Genomic DNA, 21,988 nt, shown 5'->3' with positions numbered 1-21,988 from the left:
TATTCTGTAAACAGACTTCATAGCCTATGTTTTAGCATCACTACTCTCCTACTCCTTGTCTGCCCTTGAACGCGCAGTGATTTATGTAATTGATCTTGAACTTTAGATCATGTTCAAGAAAGGATTCCTTGAGGCAAAATGTAGTTGTAATATGCCTCTTCATCTCTCGGGAAAGAAGAGAATCAGTGCAACATAAGTACTTCAGATGTTTAAAATTTCCAAGTAAATCCAAGTAAATCACATGATATATGTAGCCAAATCATGTTTTCAGTAATCAATTGAACTAATATACATCTTTGATGACTTTTCCAATGCTGTGTTCAGATTTTTGAATCCAGTTGATGTCATTGATACTTGGCAGAATTTGTCATTTCATGTCAAAATGATTCCAAATCAATGATTTACAAAGTAGTAGTTTTTAAGCTTATTAGAAATGTCTTGTAGCAATTCATACCTGTAACTAATTTCACATATTCTAATTAGGGGCCATTATAAATTTTCCGATGAAATTAAACTTCTTGTTCACCCTGGGCTTGGATGAACTTTCATCATATCTAAAGTAGATGTAAAGTAAATGTTCAAGCAGGCCTTCCTGGAATATCTGCCCCAGGGTTTGGAATATGAGAGTCTGTGAGTTCTAAACCTCATGGATCAAACTAGGAGCACTGCATGTAAACAACACCAGCATCTTTACAGACATTGCTTCAGATCACTGGGAAACAGCAGCCTTCCAGGAGTTTCCAGTTGATAAGAAATTTGAAAAGACATTGTTTAGGTCTGATTTACAAATCAAATGTGAAAAATAGAATAATGTTTCTGGGCAAGGGAGTGGGAAGTGAATTAAAAATGAAAAGCTTTGCTGAAGTTCTGGCCAGCTCAAAATCTTAAGCAAGGTACAGCATATTGTTGAAAAAACACCTGTCATTTTAAATAGTGCATGGTCTTGTTTGCAAGTAGCAGGACTGTTCTTTTTGTGCAGTGAAAACTGGTGCAAGAACTCTAGTATACAGTAAAAAGATGAAGATCTGCAGTAACAACACAGTTGCCTCTAGCTGCTTTAGGATTCCCATTTCTATAAATTAGCTATTACATTAAGCCTGTTTATTGAACATCACCAATAATGTCTGGAACTGTACAGATCTTATAAGAAAACATGACCTCTGCCCAAGGAGTTTTTGAAAGTTCTCTTCTAGACTACAGAAATAGAAATATGATGGGTGCAACTGACCAGTGATTTGACCTCATAGTGAAACAGAAACCAGTGCTGTGTTTCCAGAATGTCAGAACAGGTTCTAGGTCACAACAGGTCATGTGTCAAATATGAAGTCCCCATTAACTTCAGCAACACTGAAAAAAAGTACTTGAATGACTGCAGGTTGATAGCTACTGAACAGTGTTGCTTTCTTAAGACCATGTGTTCTGTATGAAGGGAGTCAGTATTTCACCTGGTGTCTAAATTGAACATAGGTGTCTCAGAGTCACTGTCTTTATATTTGGCCTTTGTTCTCAGGGATTTTTCAAAAAATAGTGTAAGCGTGAATCAGATGTAAAAAGACTCTTTTCTCCCTCAGATGTCACCCCTCAGAAATAGCTCAGATTCATTAAAAGGATAATGTTAAGAGACTACTCCTAGTTTCACTAAATCTGTTCTCTGAGTTTCTAACATTTTTAAGGCATTTAACTTTTAGAAAAATTATTTTTGTGTATATATATATATAAAAAAAACCTTCCCATGCTTTAAAGGTTATTTCTTCTAAACTACCAAGTTGGTACTAAATCACATAAGGCTGCTAGCAGAGTAAGACTTCACTTCAGATTTTCTGTAGTTATCAAGCTACTGACTAAAAATTGTGCAGACATTTACAGTGAAGCGAACTAATTCAAATCACCTCGATCATTTCAAAGGTTCTGCCTTTTATTAAGAAGCACTGTTGCGCTCTTCTCTTTTATTTGAAAAAGGATTATGCAGGTGTTTTCTTTCTCTCGTTATTCATGTTTTTGGTGTACAGATCGAGCAAGAAGCAGCATGGTCTCCACAGAAAGTGCCTCCTCAACATATGAAGAGCTAGCAAGAGCATATGAGCATGCAAAAATGGAAGAGCAGCTGAGACATGCCAAGTTCACCATTACAGAATGCTTCATATCAGACACATCGTCGGAGCAGCTCACGGCAGGGACTAATGACTACACAGACAGTCTGACCTCAAGCACGCCGTCAGAGTCGGGGATTTGCAGGTTTACCGCATCCCCTCCCAAACCTCAGGATGGAGGGCGAGTGATGAACATGGCTGTTCCAAAGGCACATCGGCCAGGTGAGGTAACATTAGTTAGAGGTAACATTTCAGTTCTCGAGGCGAGCATTTCACTCCATGCCTAGGCTGGTTAACAGGACAGGTACATCGCAGGAAAGAAAGAAGGCTCACGATATATTCTGTAAGTATTTAGAGATAATTGCTTTTTATCCCAGTTAATATAATGTTTGAGTAAAATCTGTTCTCTGATATGCAGTAAAAGGAGCTTGGAAATTTAGGAATAGAGAGAGACGGTCTAGGCCATTAAATTCACTCCCCTACAGCTGCAGCCATCAGGCAAATAAACCCTTCTGGGCGAAAAATACCATATGCCCATCTCCAACTCAAGCCACCCACTAATGAAATATGTCTTACAGCAGTAATTTCTGTGTGAGAGCAAAATTTGCTATCACAACACTTCATGAAGACAGATTGTAGAAGATGCACTATCCCTCCTGCCTTGTTGCTTGTTGAGGATGTAATATCCCTTTGGTAATGCTATTGAGCTGTTACATTCTCTTTGACATTTCCAAATATCAAGTTAGATTATCTAAAGGGGGGGGAAATAAAATAAATAAATTAATAAATAAATATAATGCAAGAACTCAAGGGATATGGAACTTCATACCTTCAGACAAATTTAAACCCCACTCCAGCTTCTTACTGACAGAAGGTACCTTAGAGACATCTGTTTATAAGGCTCAATCATATTTCCACTTCAAAAAGAATGCTGCTTCTAGTGATAATCTAGTGCCCAACAGCATAGGTAGATTATTTGTGATACTCTGAGATCAAGTATGTTATTAAATCCTCTCAGAAAATATGTGAGTTTCTGTTGTAGAATACATTACGTTACCTTGGGAAGAAGAGTTCTAACAGGGAAAACCACAATTACATTTATGTGCTTACTGAAAACATTATCTATTTTATTTATTATTGCATATACATTTGCCATTGTGTGTGAAGCTACTTATATACACAGAAAGTAAGCAGTAGTTCTGAAACGTGAAAAAGAATAGTGAGTAGATTTTGATCGTTTGCTTAATATACACTTTAAATGAAAGTAGTTGTTCTGGCGACAGAGGAATGGAAGACAGACAGTGGCACCAGGAAGGTCATTCAAAAGCAGGACCTGACACTGGTAGAAGAGCATTAAGGATTTTGAAAGGGAAGGCTAAAAGTAGAACACGGGAAGAATAAAACCAAGCAGAAGGTAGGAAGTTATAATAGACAAGGCAGGAAATTACTGTATCGCACAGATAGATAAAGATGGAAAATAAGTAGGAAATAATATAGTGAGAGAAATGGCTGATTTCTCTGTAGTCACAGAGCAGAACTGCAAACCTAGGAGCTGTAAAAATAGATAGAAATAATTTTCATTTCTTTCTATTAAAAAAAAGAATATTTATACTTGCTCTGCTGAAGGGAACCATCTACATTCACAAAACCACAATCCTCTCCTCCCAGTTACAAACATCTTTATAATTATTTAACGAATTATTTACTTTCTTCCTTTTGTCTTCCATATGCATTATTTATGTATACTTAGTATTTGGAAATACTCTAATATATTCACATAAAGAAGATTTTGTTAAGGGCATACAGTGCAAAAATTCAATCCCTAGACATGAGTAAAAAGCTTCTGTGGTTGAAATATAATCATAGGCCCTCTGGTGAACTAGACATATAGCAATCTTTAACTCAATTCAAATGGTTTGAATTTGAACCTCTTTTACCTGTTTGGCTTTATGTGTTACTTTGCAGTAAGAAAATGATATATACTGTGAACTGAATTATTAGTTGCAAAATCTTGATAATAAATCGAATGTTCCAGTGGAGCAACTTAAATATTGGCCCATAAATATAAGCTATTAAAGAATACTTTATGAAGAACTTTAAATAAAACACGTAAGTAAAGAGAATTTTTAGTAGTAATACAAACCAATATGTTTAGTGCTAAAGCCAGTCAGGGAAAACTTATGAAACATATTTATTCTTTCAGTCATCGTTTCAGAAATTCTGCGTAAGTTCTTAATAATACAACTATAATTAATCACAAAAACCTGTATGTTTGCAAACCATTTTCATTTAGAAATTGAATCAAAATATTTGTCTTCATTCACTCCATCACCTTGAATTAGATTTGATGGCTCATCAGATGTCTAGGCAAGCATAATAATTGATCATTTCTAGAACTATAACTATGAATTACAACTGTCTTTTCAGAACTTCTACACATTACACACTACTCTATTTCCACAATTAGTAATGCATAATATTTAGCTGCCTTGTGTTCTAGCTCACTTTAAGTCTTTTGATTGATAGACTTTTTCCCTTCCAGTCAGCAGGTAATGCAGATACACACTCAGGTTAGCAGTCAGAACCGATTCCAACCTCTGTATTTCTGCTCCTCTTTCCTGACATTTAATTTACAGAAACAAGAATGAGTTTCATGAAGTCAGCTCAGACTAAAAATACCATGATTTTGCCACAAAAAAGTAATCATACCTTTATTTTAAAAAATAGAGTAATTTGGCTAATGTTGTGTTAACTGACCAAAAATTGAAATAATTTTGTTATACTGAATTGGAGACGTGCACCAGGACTTCAGAAGGATCTGAATATTTGGTATGGTTATTCTTTTATAATTCAGACAGCCAAACATATTGTGCTGTAGTCAGTGTCCTTGTGTATCAGCAAAACTTACTGCGCCACAAAATCACAAAATGATTGAGGTTGAAAAGGGACCTCTGGAGGTCATCTTGTCCAACCCCATGCTCAAACAGGGCACGTTTGAGCCACCTGTCTAGAACCATTTCCAGGCGGCTTCTGAAGGTCTCCAAGGAGGAGACTACAGCCTCTAGGCAGCCTGTGCTGGTGCTCCATTACCTGCCCAGTAAAGACATGTTTAGTAGTGTTTGGTCAGTCCTCAAGAAACTGGCACTCTGGGCAGTGATCTTAACATTATGCTATGCTGGATCCTTCCAGATCAAGACTGAGGCATCCTGTCATATTAATAGTCAGAGGTTTCAACAGCTGTTCTCCTAAGTTTACCTGGGAGGTTGACAAATGAGTCAGTCCTTCATCCTCCAAAGTTGTCATTCAAATATTGCATTCAGAAACTGGGTGGGACAGAAGTTAGAAAGAAGTATACACTGTTCCCTACCTTCCACTGTGCCAAAGTCTGTAATATAAAAAGGTGGAAGATAATTGTAGAGATTGAAAAAGTTTTCTAATATCGTTTTTCCTTTCTATTTCAAACAATATTAACCACAAATTGAGTTATCAAGACAGTTATACAATAATACAGTTAACTGTAATAAAGACAGCAGTAGTAATGTTTATTAAAAATAGATTTCTTTTATATCTTTAAATCTCGGTAATAGCCTCAGACAATAAGCTTTTTTTTTTTTTTTTCCTTTTACAATTAAATTATTGGACTTACTAACTGGGCAATCTTTTGATATGTCTGTGCTTTCCCAGTTCTATCAATTTTTGTAGACAGATCACTTGCTTACATCCTCTGGTAATGGAATTCATTCGTTGAAGAAATAATTGCTGACCAGTGCTTGAACAGGAGATATCTAGAAAATTTCATCAAGAGTCTTGATGAAAATTGTCTACCATCACAAAATAAACAGAAACTCATTTAGACAGTCTCTCTTCCCTTCCTGTTTGGACATCCTCTTTATTTATGAACCTTGAAGGGCAAACAACATCTCAGATACGCATTTGAAGATTTCATTCACTGGGTCTGTAAGACCAGAAGATTTTAAAATCCATTTAAGGACCCCAAGAGTAAACTCTCAGACCTTTCTCTACAAATGGCAGAAGGGAGTCAGTTGGGAAAGAAAACCTACATGGGGGTGTGGAAAACATGCAGGTGCAGGTAGGCAAACAGAAAAATAAAAATTGCAATTGATTCCACAGACATGAAGATGGCAAGAAAAATATTACTCCATGGGAAAGCTGAGTGCTTTAATGTGTCCCAGGAACTGCACAAAGCAGGAACACAAGTTTGCTAAGCCCTCACTTGAAGGGAAGTATCTTCCTCTTGTGGTCCAAATTTCTTCAGCTGAGCATCTAAGTCAAGCAGAATGAGTATAGCCCTAGGCTTGCTGCACATTTACTAGAAAAGGCATGAACAGTGAAGTATTTAAGATACTTTAAGATACCTTAATTAGCGCTGTTGGTCCAATTAACAAATTTCTTGCTGCTCTGACTAATCCTGCAGACTTCAATGGCAACACCTTAGCTTAGAACAATCATTAAGCTACAGAATTAAAATACTTTATTCAATAATTGTCTAAAGGCATCCCTCAAATAGAGGCTGGACTTCATCCAATTGCATAAATGCAGTTTTAAACAACTCAGATCAAGGTAAACTTTATGGAACTTTGTGGTCAAGACATAAATCTTCTTTTCTAGTACTCAATCACTACAGCTAAAATAAGCTGCTTAGCATAGGAAGGAAAATATGAAGTATGCAACAACAGAAAGAAAGCACAACGTATTTCCAATGTAAGCCTTGTAATCCAAGATAAAAAGATGTGAACTTTTTTCCACTGATCTATGTGTTGAAGGGTGAAGGAGTTATTTCCTTCTTCCACATGATGAATACAAGTGTAACATAGCTAGAGAATCTATTTAGAGACTTGTTTTCTATGGAAAAGATGCTGACAATGCTCTGTGAGCTGCAGCAGTAACTGAATTCGATACAAATTCAGCCACTGGGGATTCAGTAATGGTTGGAACTCTTGACTTCAGGCCTCCAGCTTACCTTTTGCCTTCTTTTCCCATGCATGTTATATTTTTCTGGATTGACTGGAAATATCATTGTACAGTTCCATAGTTTACAGATCCCAGACTGTATTTCTTGAAGATACGGGGGAATCTACATTTGACATTTTTGTGTAGAAATCCTGAAGCAAAGTATGAAAATTATTACATATGAGTTCTTCTCTTTTTTTGTTCCACCCTTGCACTGCTTGGTTGCAAATGCAATAGAATATATACATATATATATAAATGCATATGCGCACACCATATATAGTGTGTATACAGAATGAAGAAATCGTCACTATGACTCTACAGTGGGAGATTAAGATCCAGTTCTGAGGAAATGACATAAGGAGACAAATCAATAAAGGCAAGTGGCAAAGCAGCAAGATAAGCAGAGATGTTGTTAAGTGAGAAAATTAATTCTGTGCCTATATTTATAACTGCAGAAAATAGAATCATAGAATCATTAAGGGTGGAAAAAAAGCCTCTAAATTCGTCTGGTCCAACACTCAGGCTACCACCAACATTGCCCACTAACTATGTCCCTCAGTACTACACCTCCAGTAATGGTGACTTCACCACCTCAAAGGGCAGCCTGTTCCAGTGCGTAACCATTCTTTCAGATAATAAATGTTTCCTAACATCCAACCCAAACTTCTCCTGGCACAACTTGAGGACATTGCCTCTTGCCCTTTTGCTGTTACCTGCTGACTCCCACCTCTCCACAGCCTTCTTTCAGGTGGTTGTGGGTTGTGATAAGGTCCCTCCTGAGCTTCCTCTCTCCAGACTGAACTAGCCCAGTTTCCTTAGTCACTCCCTATCAGACTTGTGCTCTAGGCACCTCACAGCTCATTTGCCTTTCTCTGGATACACTCCAGGGCCTCAATGTCTTTCTTGTAGTGAGGGATCCAAAACTGAACACAGCCTCAACAGAGCTAAGTACAAAGGGATGATTACCTCCCTGGTCCTGCTGGCTGCAGGGTAAGCCAGCAGGATACAAGACATTGGCATTTTTGGCCATCTGGGCACACTACTGGCTCATATTCAGCCATGCATCAATCAACACCTCCAGATCCTTTTCCTCTGTGCAGCTTTCCAGCCACTCTGCCCCAGGCCTGTAGGGTTGCGTGGGGTTTTAACATGCACATTAACTTTTGTGTATGCTTACTTACACATATACAATATGCTCTAAAATTATTCTCCTAGATGTGCATCTCTAATGTTATCATCTTAGTAGATTCTTTTGTAACTGGAACACCTTTTTATTTCCTATTACACTGTAGGAAAACTAGGAATGTGTCACAAAAAGACAGAATGTGCTGTTTGCTCCTTATCATAGAAATGGCACTTCGAGGATGAATCTAAATTTCTTTTATCCTCTCTCAGCTTTTATTTCTGCAGAACATCAGGAGCTTTTTCTCCTTCTGCTGTGAAAACTGAATGTTCTGCAGAGATGAAACCTATTTAATTCCACATTTAATTTGACATGAATACATACTTGAAATCACTTCGTTGCATTATTCTTCCTGGTGGATTTGCAGAGGAAGGTTCACACTACAAGTTTTTAAACCATGATAGTACAATAAAAAAGAAACCTAAACAGGATCAGATAAGAAGTTAAAGTGCTGTGAGATCAAAAGGGAAAATTGTATTGGTGTGATTCACGACTTTAAATAGGTCAGCTGTTCACTTACAAAGTTTCTGTGCAATTCTAATGTGAAAATTCCATTTTAGGTAGCATAAAAGATGTCTGAAAGCTAAACTCAATCCTGTGACAATAGAAGTAATTTGAATTATTTTTGCAACACTCATCTATGAATCAGTGATACTGTTGTTAGGAAGATATTTTTTTTCTTAGAGGAAAGGAACAACTGGTATTGGGTCCTCAGGAAATTTACTAGGAATGTCTGACAGCACAATTATCTTTTCCTACTGCTTTGTAATTGATTTGTTATTTGAATTTGAAAATTAACAATGCCTGTAGAAAAATACGATATCCCAAACTGTGCTAGTTTGTAATACTACTGGTTGGACTCTTTTTCGGCTTTCTTCTCAGTTAAAAACAGCTTACTGAGGGAAAGCCCTTTTCCAGAATGCCCATCTTTTTATTAGCAATGAGATCTTTCTTAATAAAAATGTTGAGATTTTATCATTATTTCAATTTAATTTTTCCAAAGCTGATTATTTGTGATCTTTTTCTGTCCTCAGCTGCAAGTAACAAAATAGGCTATTCATGTTTTCTGTACGTTTGGAGGCATTGGATTCAACTCCAGTTAGTGAAGAATGCTATGCCTAAAGCAAGGATTGCATTTATCATTAAATTTTCATATACTTTCGTGTTCTTACACTCATAACTGCAATGTTAAATTTCTGGAACTACCAGGAAATTTACAAAATTGAACAAAAGATATGCATCCTCTTCAATTAAAATAATACATTTTTAAAGCAATTCTAAGTCTGCATCTTAAACCTCACTTTATTAAAAAAAATAAAAATAAAAATAAAGAAACAAAGAAAACCCACTATAACTAGATATGGCTTGCTCATACCATTTTAGTTTGAGAGTGTCAAAGTGATGAAACTTGATAGAGTTGAGATAGACAGTGTGTGCCTCAGTCAGCCCAAGGTAACCAGGAACAATTGCTCCCATACAGACTAGCACTGCTCCAGCCCTGCTTTAAGGTCCCTGCAGTCATTTATAGGTATTACTGTTTTAAATGACTTTGCCTGTGCCACAGAACGTTATTGTAGTTTTAGATTTATAAGAGATTGTGGCTTATGAAAATGTAAGTCAAGCCTTACCTGTAACAAAATATGCTTGCGTTATTTAAACTAATTAGAGAACTGATATAACTAGAGAAATATCTATGTCCATATATTCTTAATCAAACTGCAGTGACAACCTTTGTCGTCAGTATAAAAGCTTATTTAACATGCTTGCCTTTAAAGCGCAGCTGTACATACACATGAGCATATTTCAGTATAGTTCACTTTTTTGTACCAGCACCCTTAACTTAAGAGTGAGAGCTGGGCTTCTTATCCCACCGGATTAATTTAAAAAAAAAAATGCAGCGATGTGCCTTGTCAGCAACACTTGGGTGATTCAAACTGATGGACCCAAGGAGACAAGGCTACAGCAATCCATCCATTAATAGATGCATGGACAGGCTACAGAAGAGCAGCAAGGCGGGGCTAAAAGTGGTTTCCTTGCTGCAGTCTGACCTCTCTGTGACTATTAATGGAGCCTTATGCCTGCCCATCACCCAAGCAAAGTCAGGTTTAACTGAGAGTTGATGGGCACAGTGCAAAGCACGTTGAGGTCAACAGAGTGGCTCCCACTGACTCCAATGAACCATAAGTTCAAATTTCTCACCCCTTCATCCTCTGTGGTGGGTGAATCTGCACTCCCAAGATATCCCAGGAATAAATTTGTGATGAAAACCCTTTTCCATGGAGCCACGATTGATCTAACCCTCAGCTGAAGCGATGCATAATTAAACGGTTTCCATTCACTGCACCCAGGATCAGAAAACTAGTCTTGAAACTGCAGTGTTGCTAACTCTAGGCACCTGAGCACAGGCTGCAGCACAGCTCTCTTGAGCTCAGCCAGCAGGCAGGAGAGTGCTAGCTCAGAACATCCTTAAAAATGCATGAAGCAGCTTGCGTGACAAGGCGAAGATGGAAACAGAGAAATGTGCTTTTCTATCACTGTTTCATTATTTATTGACAATTTGTCTAACTTTCTCTTTTGGAGTATGTATTGATTTATATGGTGAGGTCCATTTTACAAGTTTTTTGAAAGTATAGATGTTGCATTAAGTTGAAAAAGAATGGACCCATTTTTGCAGGAGCACTGGCCTTCTGAGACTGAACATCCACAGGAATACTTCATAGGTCTAAATCCATATGGCCCCTGGAGTTATTCAGTTCTTCCTGTTATATCCCAGTGCAGCAGTGGGGAAGCCCTTGACAATAACACAGTTTACCGTAAACACTGAAGGTACCTCTGAAAGGTACAAAACCTGTTGATGGGGTTTTTAAAAGTGCAGTATGTAAGACCAAAGTTCTGCTTATACAAGTACCAAGCAAAAATGTAGTGCTTCAGTTCCTGTTTCATTAGACATTTCAAGACAAGGCAACAATATCATAATCAGATCTCCTGTCACCCTGCTAGACAGATGCACAGTGTGTTATGCTGATATATTATGGATGTATGATCTCAGTTTAACTATAGCAGCCAAACTTCTGCTCTAAAACACATTGATTTAGGACTTTTTCTTGGAAATAGAAGGCTTAAATCTAAACAACAAAATGAATCATCTTTAAAAAAACGATCCACATTAGGTGGAATTCTCATTTTCAGTCACTTAAACCTAATCTCCAGTAAGTATAAATCAATTTACAGTCTTGCTGAAATCAATATTGCTACTCTGATTTATACTGGCAGAAAATTTGGCTCCTGAACTACAGTTTTATTCATACTCTGATGTCTCTTAAGAGGTAACTCCAGTGACTGTAGTCAACAACATTTGGAGTGCAGTTATTATGGAAGAATTAAAATGAAACTTGCCAGATGTAAAATACAGCCTCAAAGATGTGATAGGGAATTCTGATTTCTCAGTCTAGAAATGGGAAACTTGGAGTTTTTCTGAAGAACTTTGTCTATTTCCTGTGTGTTCACAAACATGATTTTATTTCATCTGCCAAAACACTGTGAGAAGCATGAGATGTTTAATGGGATGAGTATCAAAGGCGTGGAGCGTGGAGCTCTCTTGTTTGCCTTTGTGGATAAGGGAACCTGGCAAGCTGCAGGTTAGCGACTGAAATGCATCAAGATGCTTTGCTGGCCTCGTCCAGCAAGGACAAGTCATTATGCATTCAGTCAGTATAAAAGCTGGACCCAAATGCTCCATCATTTTCTTGGGCAGTTGAGCAGGAGCTGAAGACAAAAGAAGTGAAGAGTTTGCACGCCTGCTCTCAGTGCAGCTTCTCCACTAACAACCTGGGCATGCCTCCTCCTTCCTTCCTTTCCCTTCTCCTGCTTGGCTCTTCACTGAAGCTGTGATTTAAGGGAGTGTTTGGAACTTCTGCCTTTTTATTCTAGAACACCTTAGGCTGCAGAGCTATTGAGGGACCTCCTGAACTTGCCAATGGAGCACTCCCATGCCTTGAGGAGGAGGTGAGGTGGCCTTTTGTATGAGCAGTCAGTGATCTGTGTGGGTGAATGTCACCTCTGTTCCCAATACTGATCAATACAGACCCCAGAGAGTGGAGTACTGTCATTTAAAACATCTTTCTGATTTTTTTTATTTTTTTTTTTACTGTTTGTTCCTTTTTGTTGCTACCTTCCTAAGAAAGTGAATATTAAATAAAGAACACTAGGAAGGTGATTCTATACCAGGAGTACTGTGTGCAAGTTTGGGTGCTACAGTATAAAAAGGACATAAAGCTGTTAGAGAGTGTCCAAAGGAGAGCTGAAGAGATGGGTAAGGCTCTGAGAGCAAGTTGTGTGCTCTGAGGCCCCTCGCTGTGCTCAGCCCAGAGCAGAGGAGCTGAGGGGAGGCCTGATGGCGGCTGCAGCTCCTCACAGGGAGCGGAGGGGCAGCGCTGAGCTCTGCTCTGTGTGACAGCGACAGGGCCCGAGGGAACGGCATGGAGCTGTGTCAGGGGAGGGGCAGCTGGGGGTCAGGGAAAAGGGGCTGCACCACAGGGTGGTGGGCATGGAATGGGCTGCCCAGGGCTGTGGGCACGGCTCCCAGTGCTGGAGTTTGAGAAGCATTTGGACAGTGCTCTCAGACATAGTGTCTGTTTTTTGAGTGGTTCTGCATGAAGCCTGAAGTTGGACTCAGTGATCCTTGTGAGTTCATCCACATTTTTCTTGCTGATTTTATGTCATGCCTGTCTTCTTGGTGGCAGCACTGGTGGTGCAGTGTGGGCTGCTCTGTGCTGGACACACTGACAGGAGGTAAAGGGCAAGAGGGCATGAGCCTGCTTCACACACTAACAGCACCAATTGTGCACATTTTATTGCTGCCGTCAATCCAGCTGCAGCTGTCTAAGGAAGGTCTGCTTGCTGGTTTTAATGGTGTGCCAGGTTTTGAAGTGGCAAAGACTCCAAACATATCTTGTGCTATTTCTCTTCATAAAGCCTCTCACCTTTGTCTAGCAAACTTTCCAGTCTCTCCTCATTTACAGTATGCACTTTTCCTAAGGGCAATCTTTTCCTGAAAAACAGCCTGTGAGCATCAGCAGCCAGCTTGTGAGCATCAGCAAAGGCTTCACTGATTTATTCGTTGTGCTGGAGAGCTGGGAAGCCCCCTCAACTTTTTAATCAGCATAAACCTGAACTTAGAGCGAGCTGTCAGCAGCTCTGTCTCCTTTGCTTCCTTTCACATGAGAACACAATATCCTATCAGCTCTTTCCTTACAAACACAGGCCGAGGCAAACAATGCCCAGCACTTCAGCGCTTCGCACACTCCTACAGCATTGCACAATGGGAGGAAGCTTCTCAAATCAAAATAACTGCATTAGCAAGGTGCTTTTTCCCTGCTGATTGAGCTATATATTATATATATATTGAGTTTCAGTTCTGGCATACCCTCTGATCCTGTGAGATCTGTAAGAGCTTTTGTACCCACTCCCTTCTTCAAATAAGAGTCATGTGAGCACCCTGTTCACCTGGCCTTATTCTTACCTTTGTTGACTAAAATATCCTGCCACAGTTACCAGTCCTACGTTATAAACTTTCCTAAAATAATTTGCAAGTGAGGTGGAATTTCTTTCACATGGCAATCAAATCTTGAAACTCGTCAGTCATCAGCACTGAAGAGATTTGTGCTGCAGCATTGTGAAGAAAAATTGCTTTGCTTTAGTAGAAGTTATGATTCATGATCAAATGCATATAACTATCACATGATAGCTTGATAAGAGTGTATTTTTTACACTCTGTGATGATCTCTGGATCCAATATAGCATAGTTCTTTAGATTTTTCTGGAGCAGATGAAAGCAAAAATACATGCAAATTCTCTGGCATTTGAAAGAATGAGGTAAATCTTCAGGGAGAAAGGGGCACATGACAGTGTGGTTTAGTTCTGTGAACAAGAAAGCTATCTTGAATAAAATCACAGAAAAGATAAGCAGTGGTATTTTTTCTTCATGTGAAATTCAACCCAAACCTCCCTGTACCTGATGCTGACCTTCAGAAGAGGATAAAAGTACATATTGTGTGTTCTTTTTTCCAAACTTCTTGTATCAGCTTTGTTGCACTGAAATAAAAGTACACTGTTTTTGCTCAGTGCTCCATTAACTGTGAAACTACTCCCATTCTGGTAAATTTTGTTGTTTCTGCTATATGTGGTAGGGGATTTTTGACGTTTATTTACAAATGTTTATTGAAGGTAACATTATCTTCAATATACTATACTAAATAATTCATTAGAGGGCTGACAAAAAAAAAAAACAAACACACGGAAGTAGCTTTGGTATAGGTTGCCACATTTGGATTTGATTGGATGCTTGTTATTTGTGTACAAACTCTGAGTTTCTAAATATAGCAAACTTCCCTTTTTTAAAAAATGCATCTTAAAACTATGGGTTTTCAATGACTTTTGTGCTAATTAAGCCAAAACGCATGAATTATTAAACACACTCATTTGTAGTGCTCATGCACTTGAAAGGTTTGCTTTCATTACTAATAAGGCACACACACCGCTGAGAAGAGGTAATTAGAGCATCAAAGGCAATGAACCATCCTGAAACTTCATAGTGTTTTGCCTGAAAAAATTTATCATTCAGCTGATTAGGAAGGAACCAAAAATGTCTGTAGAAGGACAAGAACCAAAATTTCTCCAAGTAAACCCCATATGGCAAGTGTCTTTTAATCTTCTTTAAAATACCTACTGAAGTGATGTAGGAATGCCAAGAGTGTGGTTATAGTTCAAAGATTATGTTTTGAAGTCGGAAATATGCTAGTTCTTATAAATCAAAGGCTGGTTTCATACTGTGATACCCTTTCAATCCTAGGAAAAGAAGTTACGTTATCTTTTTTTTTCTTTTCCAGTGGTTTTTCAAGAGTTATTGTATAGGAAGTTGCAGGGAAAGATATTTCTTGCAGATTCTAAAGAGCACTGGCACTTCTTATGATATAAAAAAGTGTACAGCATATCAAATAATTAGTGCACAGTTTAAGCAGTGTTGGATATTGTGCACTGCATTTCTAGCTCCATAGAAGAAGTTCCACTCTCTAGTTTCTCATTACTACAATCCTGTTGAAACTTTGCCCCAAGTCATTTAAAAAATCACAGAAAAGTGACTGCATATTGTTTACACGGATTATTGACTATGTCTTCTTGTGTGGATTTATAGAGGGGAAGGTAAAAAAGGTCTTTTTTACATAGCCCAAGGTTCTCGACTTCATGTGAGAAATGTCTAGACAGCAGCTTGAAAACCAGCCTTCATCTCTGTAAGGTTCAACACTCATCCCTTTTAACAGTCTGTGCCTACCCACTGCTTTCAAGAAACAGTGATATGTTAAGCTACAGAAATGGCTGTCCACATCCTGACGTACTTCACCTCAGAGTCAGGCACACTGCTGTCTCAGCTGAACTGGCTCTCATATGCCTGATGTGTTTGGCGTAGGAGGTACTATGAGAAAATAAGGCAAATGAGTAAGGCTAATTAACTCTGCCACAGTCCATTTTTCAAGTGGTAATGTGTGTGATGATGTGTACAAGCCTCCCCCTCTCTCTCTAACCTTACATAAATGTTGCTGTTGTCAGCCTAACCTTGAGATATGCACGTCTTGTTTGTAGGGGTTAAACACCCTACACCACCGCAGATGTACCCTGTGTGTCTGTGCGGGAGGTGCAACTAGAACAAAGCATATGGTGTCAGACAGTGCCTGGGGGATTTCTATAGGAATATAGAGTGGTTGTGCCCAAATGTAGCTTCTCAGCAATTCTTGGTCTGTGACCTGAAATCTTGGGTTGAACAGACGCTGTTAGTCTTTCAGGTACGAATTGCAGTAAAGGACATGTTTTATTTTAGAGTGCTGAGCAGCTTTTAGCTTGGTTAGGAAAAATGAAATTTTTATAGCTTGTTTTATTACGAGTAAGTGCTTCTCTGGTCTACTGTTTATGCCACTGGCACAGGTCAGCCTTGATTTCTATGGCCATAAATAGCTCATGTAGACAAAGAAGTGGTAGGACCAAGAGAATTCTGCTTTAAACATTCAGGTTGCATCCCATCTGTGGATAATATGGTATTGATACCAGCCATAAGAAGGAAGAGATATACCTGCAGAGATCTGTAAAAAAGTGAAAATGCTGTTCACGACTGTGCCTGCAATGGCACTTCTTTTATACAAATATGTGAGGTTACACCATCAAATATTTTTAGAAGGTAATGTCATTATATATCTGATTGCCCCTCATTTCCTTGAAGCAATTTCATGAATACCTAACAGGCAAAGGTAAAATAAATAAGTCAATCTGATTTCTGTAGCAGGTCACGTAGATGTACAGATAAATAGAAGGTAATGCTTACGCCTGCTTAATTCCAGATAGCAGGGCCAAGGACCTACTGAAACTCAGCAGCTTCGCAAAGGCAGATCCTCTGGACTGAGCCATCAACACACACAAATAGAAATGCTCATGAATCGGGGAAAATAATAAATAAGGGGTTCTGAAAAGGCTATTTCTTGCATGTATTTCATGCCAACACAAGTATATCCATGTGAGTATTGTCAAGACTTTACTTGGCAAAAGGGAACAGAAAGGAAGAAGGGTAATACCTGAGCAAGGATGCCAGTTGCAATGCATTTTGTTGCCACGGAACAGCAGCATATTGCTGGCCACGGAACTGTTAATGGTGAAAAATCATAGTGGCTTAAAAACAGTGATGATGGATGGCAGGAAAATATTGTTATATTAGGAAAGGAGTACTTTTATTCAGAATTATCTCTAAATCTGTAACCTTAACTTTCTTGCATTGATTTTAAATGATTCTAGATTGGAAGTCATTGATTCGAATCGTTAAGGTTTCCATTCAAAATGAAAAATAAGGCATGGAAATCTCCCAGCCATTCCCATTGTTCAGGTTTTGACAAATGAAGACCAAGATCTTTTGTTTTAGGATTTATTAAAAAAAAACTTCTGGCTTTTTTCAATTTATCTTCTTCGTGCCTTGAGTGCACATAAAATACATTGCACTTCTCACTACAATCATTATTCAAGATAAGAAATATGAACAAAACATTCTGAGGGAGCTGCCTAAGTAGTTTGTTGGTCCATTACCATTGACTGTAAGAAGACAACATAGTTAGATCTGAGAAATTATGATGTATTATGATTATAATCGTCAGTGCTGCAGCCGGCTCGGTTACAGATTCTCTGCTGGGTTGAGCAAACCCACCCCACCTGAAACCCTCAGCCAGTGCATGGGCTGTAAGTAAGAATGTATTTCTCCTTTTTGCCTCCCCAGGTGATCTTGTGCATTTGCCACCGTACCTTCGGATGGACTTTTTATTGAACCGCGGTGTGCAAGGCGCAAGCAGAGACCTGGGTTTGGGGCAAGCCTGCTTGGAGCCACAGAAAAGCCGAACCTTGAAGCGCCCCACTGTCCTGGAGCCAATCCCCATGGAGGCGTCCTCCACGAGAGAAGCTCAGTCATGGCAACCCAGTGCTGTGGCAACTTTACCTCAGCGAGAAGGAGCTGAGCTAGGACAGGCTGCCAAAATGAGCAGCTCCCAAGAATCCCTGCTGGACTCCCGGGGCCACTTGAAAGGAAACAACCCCTACGCAAAATCGTACACCCTGGTATAACAAAAAGAGCATGGCTGGACAGTGGCTGTAAATATTTACAATGAAAAAAAATCCAATGAAAGCTACCTTTTTTTTATTGAATTCCAATATTTATAATTAAAGAAGAAGATTGCCAAAATATTTGACAAAAAAAAAAAAAATAATAATATGAGCGACAGACAGTGCAAAGACTCTCTTGCTTTTTTTCTGTCTGAGTGTGACCTTCATCTGACTGGGCATCTGAATTTTTGGGTAAAAGAGTCCAGTTTTCTGATCTTCACAAGCATTTGTGTTTTTACTGATTTTCTACGAAGTGCATGGAGACTTAACTTAAACATTTTAACTGGAAGTTCCATCGGACAAGATTAAAAAGGGAAAAAAATATCACTAAAAAAAAAAATCACCCTATTTGTGAATTCAGCAGGAGCATTGATTTGGGAAAACAAAAAGTCTTTTGTCATGTTTTGCACTTTTTTTTTAATTAGAAAATGGGTCCTTGATTGTTCTTTTTTTGTTGTTAATTAGGATGAGTGATGTCTGTGGAGTGAGGGGACTGGTTTTGTTTTTGTTTTTTTTTAATATTAATTTAATGAGACACTCTTTGCATTTTGTCTATGCGAAATAAAAGGGTCTTCTGCCTTTATTTGTGATGTCTGCTTCCATTGCCTTCTGCTATACTTGTTTTTCCTAAGTGTTGGTTTTCCCTAAGCATTTCATGACTGTCTTCTAAAATATGTATTCTTGTACTTTGGTTGGAAAAGAAAAGTGGAGTAATGCCTTTCGTAAAAAAAGTAATTGGATTCACTCTCTTAAAGCTTTTTTGCTAACGAGGCAGAGAGCCAGGATAGTGCCAGTACAGCTTCTTCCCCATCAGACTTACCTAGGTGCTGCATTGCCTTCATCTGAAGCCAGAAGGCTTTTGTAGGGTTTCACTGTATTTTGGATGAGAAGAAATGTGTTGCTGTTACTTGACTTATTCCCCAGGGTTGGTTCTTTAGTCCATTTGGGAGCAGTGCACACAAAAGTGAGTTGCTTACGTAAGGATTGGCAAAAAAAATGCAGCTTTTCCGGTAATAGGAGAAAAGGGAGGAAAATGTTATTCCAGTTCGAAGACCAACATGCCTTTCTTTAGAGGAAGAAAATCGTTTTATGGTGAAGCTGTCAGCTCGTATTACTTTACTGTGTCTTTTGATTACATGAGAAGTAATTCTACTTGTTTTATACAAAGTACGTATAAATGATTGAATATTCGTTTTAACACAGTGTTAGAGCTGTCTTGCTAAGTGCCTCCTTGTGTGTGTTCTGGCTACCTTTTTGTGTCCTGATCAAGAAAACATGGTGTAGGGCATCCTCAATTAGTGATCCTTCGTGCTCACCCTGTTCAGTGCTGGTTGGAAATATTAACCAGGATCTGAAAGCAATAAAACTCGTTTAGCTTGAGCATGCTGAGAAACTCATGCAATTTCCCAGGCTGCTGACAGTGTGGGCACCGCTAATTCAAACATTTCTGCACCATGCTCCTTTCAAGTTGTTTTAAAATAGAAAAATGCAGTTATGTATAATTGTTTCATTGCTATTATTATTGCAATTATGTTGCTATAATGGCACTAACTTAGCAGAGTTTTTAAGTGTCTTGAAATGAATCAAGTTGCACTTCCATCCTTAGCTCTGTCAAGCCTAAGCACTAAATTTCTGGAAAGTTCTAACGAAGAAGCCGTATGAAGATGTCCCTGAGGTATGTACTTATTGTAGACTACCAAGAAGAGCTGAGATCTCGCTCAACTAAAAAGCATTTCCCTTCTGGTCTATTTTACCAATATGTTGTTAAAACACATTTTTAAAAAATAATAAAAAAGAACAATAACAACAACAACAACAAAACCACCCACTTTTGCTTCTGTAAAGAATAATTTTAAAAATGCAAGGATTGACTACAGAGTATTTACAGATAGTATGAAAAAAAATGTGTTGAAAAAAGATGAACTTATTTATTAGCTTTGCTGATTTTTTTTCCATAGAGAAACGTTTTCTTAGTAAGAACCTAATTTAGGCATACAGATACATTTATTTTATTCTATCCAGTAGAAAATTTAACAAGAAAAGCTTTTTTTCATTGGAGATCTGATTTTTAGTCAATCCAACTCTTTTTAATTCCTGTAACAGTATTTCTAGTGTACTCAGCTTGAGCTGACTGGGGCATCACTACTGCATTTACATACAAAAGCTGATTTTCTCTGTACTGGATTTGCATCGCAGGACATTTTCACCTTCCATTCCAGGATCCTTCTTGCCCCCCAGTATTCCCCTAAACTTACATTTAAGTGCTAACTTTCTTTGATTTAACAAGGCTTTCTCCTCATTTGTGTGAAAGATGCCTGCTATGCAGTGAAAGTACTTTTGGGAGCCCCATGTTCAAAGAATTTGATGGCAGCTCCACGACTGGTTAAAGTTAGTTAAACACACTCATGGTCCCCTTGGCTTTGGGGCTCTATTGGCTCTTAATTTTCACAAGAATGCTGGAGCTGTAGAGCTAGTTAAAAGTGTAAAAGAAGCTTGAAAGGAATGCCTGTCCTGCTCTCATCAAGTCAGGGTTTGGAGGTAGGAGAAATCTGTTGTCTCAGATCAATACAGCTGGGAACAATCCCCTCTTTGCAGTATGTGTTGTTTTATAGGGACAAGATAAGAGAAAATGCGCTGATGCTCCTCTGCCAGTACCATTTTAAGCACTTGTTTGTAACAGAACAATCAAAATCCAGAGATCTTATATGTCTACATCCCATCATATGTTATACACACCTGTCACATTAAATGCCCTCTTGGAAAAGATATGTGGAAATGGGAAAAAAACGGCAACAACGACAAACACATTTTGCAAGAGCTTGAGATCTCAGAAGACAAGCACTAACGTACAAGACCATCAAGGCAAGCACATCTTGCATATAACTGTGACCCTCTCTTAGTCCTGAGGGTGAGAGGAGACCTGCAAACTACTTCAAAGGATGAAATTAAGAGCTAAAATTCTTCCCTGCCTTCTGTCTACTAAAAATCACACCTCCTTAGAGAGACCAATTCTTTTTTACGTTATGTTTTTCCCTGTGTCTCAACCTCAGCTAACCCTTCAATGATTCACAGATACTAATTAACTTGTCCTTTTTGTCTCAAATGAGTTAGCAACTCCCTCACTCTTGCCTTTTCTAAGAACCCTTTTATCCTTCTTTATTCCCTTACTGTTTAACTTCAATTTTCTCATTAACACAATTACATTAAACCCAGTGCAGCTATTCCCTCTCCTTGTTTTTCGATATGAGCTTGTTTTTCCTATTCCCAACCAAAGACAGTTGTGAACATTTAAAAGTTTGTCATTTGACTGCTTATTTTTTTAACCAGGTGAGATCCATAGCAGGATTTCTGTAGGTAGCTAAGAGGAGTTAGGATTTATAAGCAAGTTGAGGTATTATTAAACCAAATACTATCAAAAACCAAAACCAGCCATGGACACTAGTTGGGACAACTGGAGAGTGAAGAGGAGGTTTGTGCAAGTAGGTTTCCCACTTTCCCAGCCAGGTGTGAGATGATGTCCAGCTCCAGCTCACAGTTGGGTGAATGACGGTAAGAAGTTTGTGCCTAGTTCCTTGGTCTAAGTAACCAGGGATAAATACAAGTAACCTGGGAGGTGATCCAAGACAGCCATCATGGCTTCATGAAGTACAGATCATGCCTGACCAATCTGGTGGCCTTTTATGATAGAGTGATAGCATTGGTGGGCAAAGGAAGGGCAACCATCTCATCTACCTGGACCTGTGCAAGGCCTTTGACATGATGGATACCCCATTCCTGGAGGCATTCAAGACCTCAAGGATGGGGCCCTGAACAACCTGACCTAGTGTGTGTGGAACTGGGTGATCTTTACGGTCCCTTTTATTCCAAGCCATTCTATGAATCTGTGATTCCATTAGATATTTTCAGTTTTTAAATCCCAAAAGACTTTTTCCTGCACAGCTGGATGTATATGAAGAGATTTTTTGATTGGCTGATTGTTTGGTTGAGTTTGTTTTTTGTTGTTATTTTTCTTAAAGAATGGACATTGAACAGGCGGGATTAAGGGGACATCTAG

General features: G+C 38.6%; 1 protein-coding gene across 2 annotated transcripts in view; it reads left to right on the top strand.

The window, feature by feature from the left end:
• Positions 1-19,688, top strand: part of DSCAM (DS cell adhesion molecule) — a 177,763-nt gene extending 158,075 nt beyond the window's left edge. The window contains exons 29-30 of one of the 2 annotated variants that reach the window (XM_031556926.1): positions 2,010-2,312; positions 17,555-19,688. In XM_031556926.1, the coding sequence (XP_031412786.1) occupies positions 2,010-2,312; positions 17,555-17,895 (644 nt within the window). In that variant the 3' untranslated portion in view covers positions 17,896-19,688. The remainder of the gene's footprint in view (positions 1-2,009; positions 2,313-17,554) is intronic. The other variant, XM_010723842.3, reaches the window with a different exon arrangement.
• Positions 19,689-21,988: the final 2,300 nt, after the last annotated feature.

This window comes from Meleagris gallopavo, chromosome 1 (genome assembly GCF_000146605.3).
Source record: "Meleagris gallopavo isolate NT-WF06-2002-E0010 breed Aviagen turkey brand Nicholas breeding stock chromosome 1, Turkey_5.1, whole genome shotgun sequence".
Classification (NCBI taxonomy): Eukaryota; Metazoa; Chordata; class Aves; order Galliformes; family Phasianidae; genus Meleagris; species Meleagris gallopavo.
This window is presented reverse-complemented; position numbering and strand designations above follow the sequence as displayed.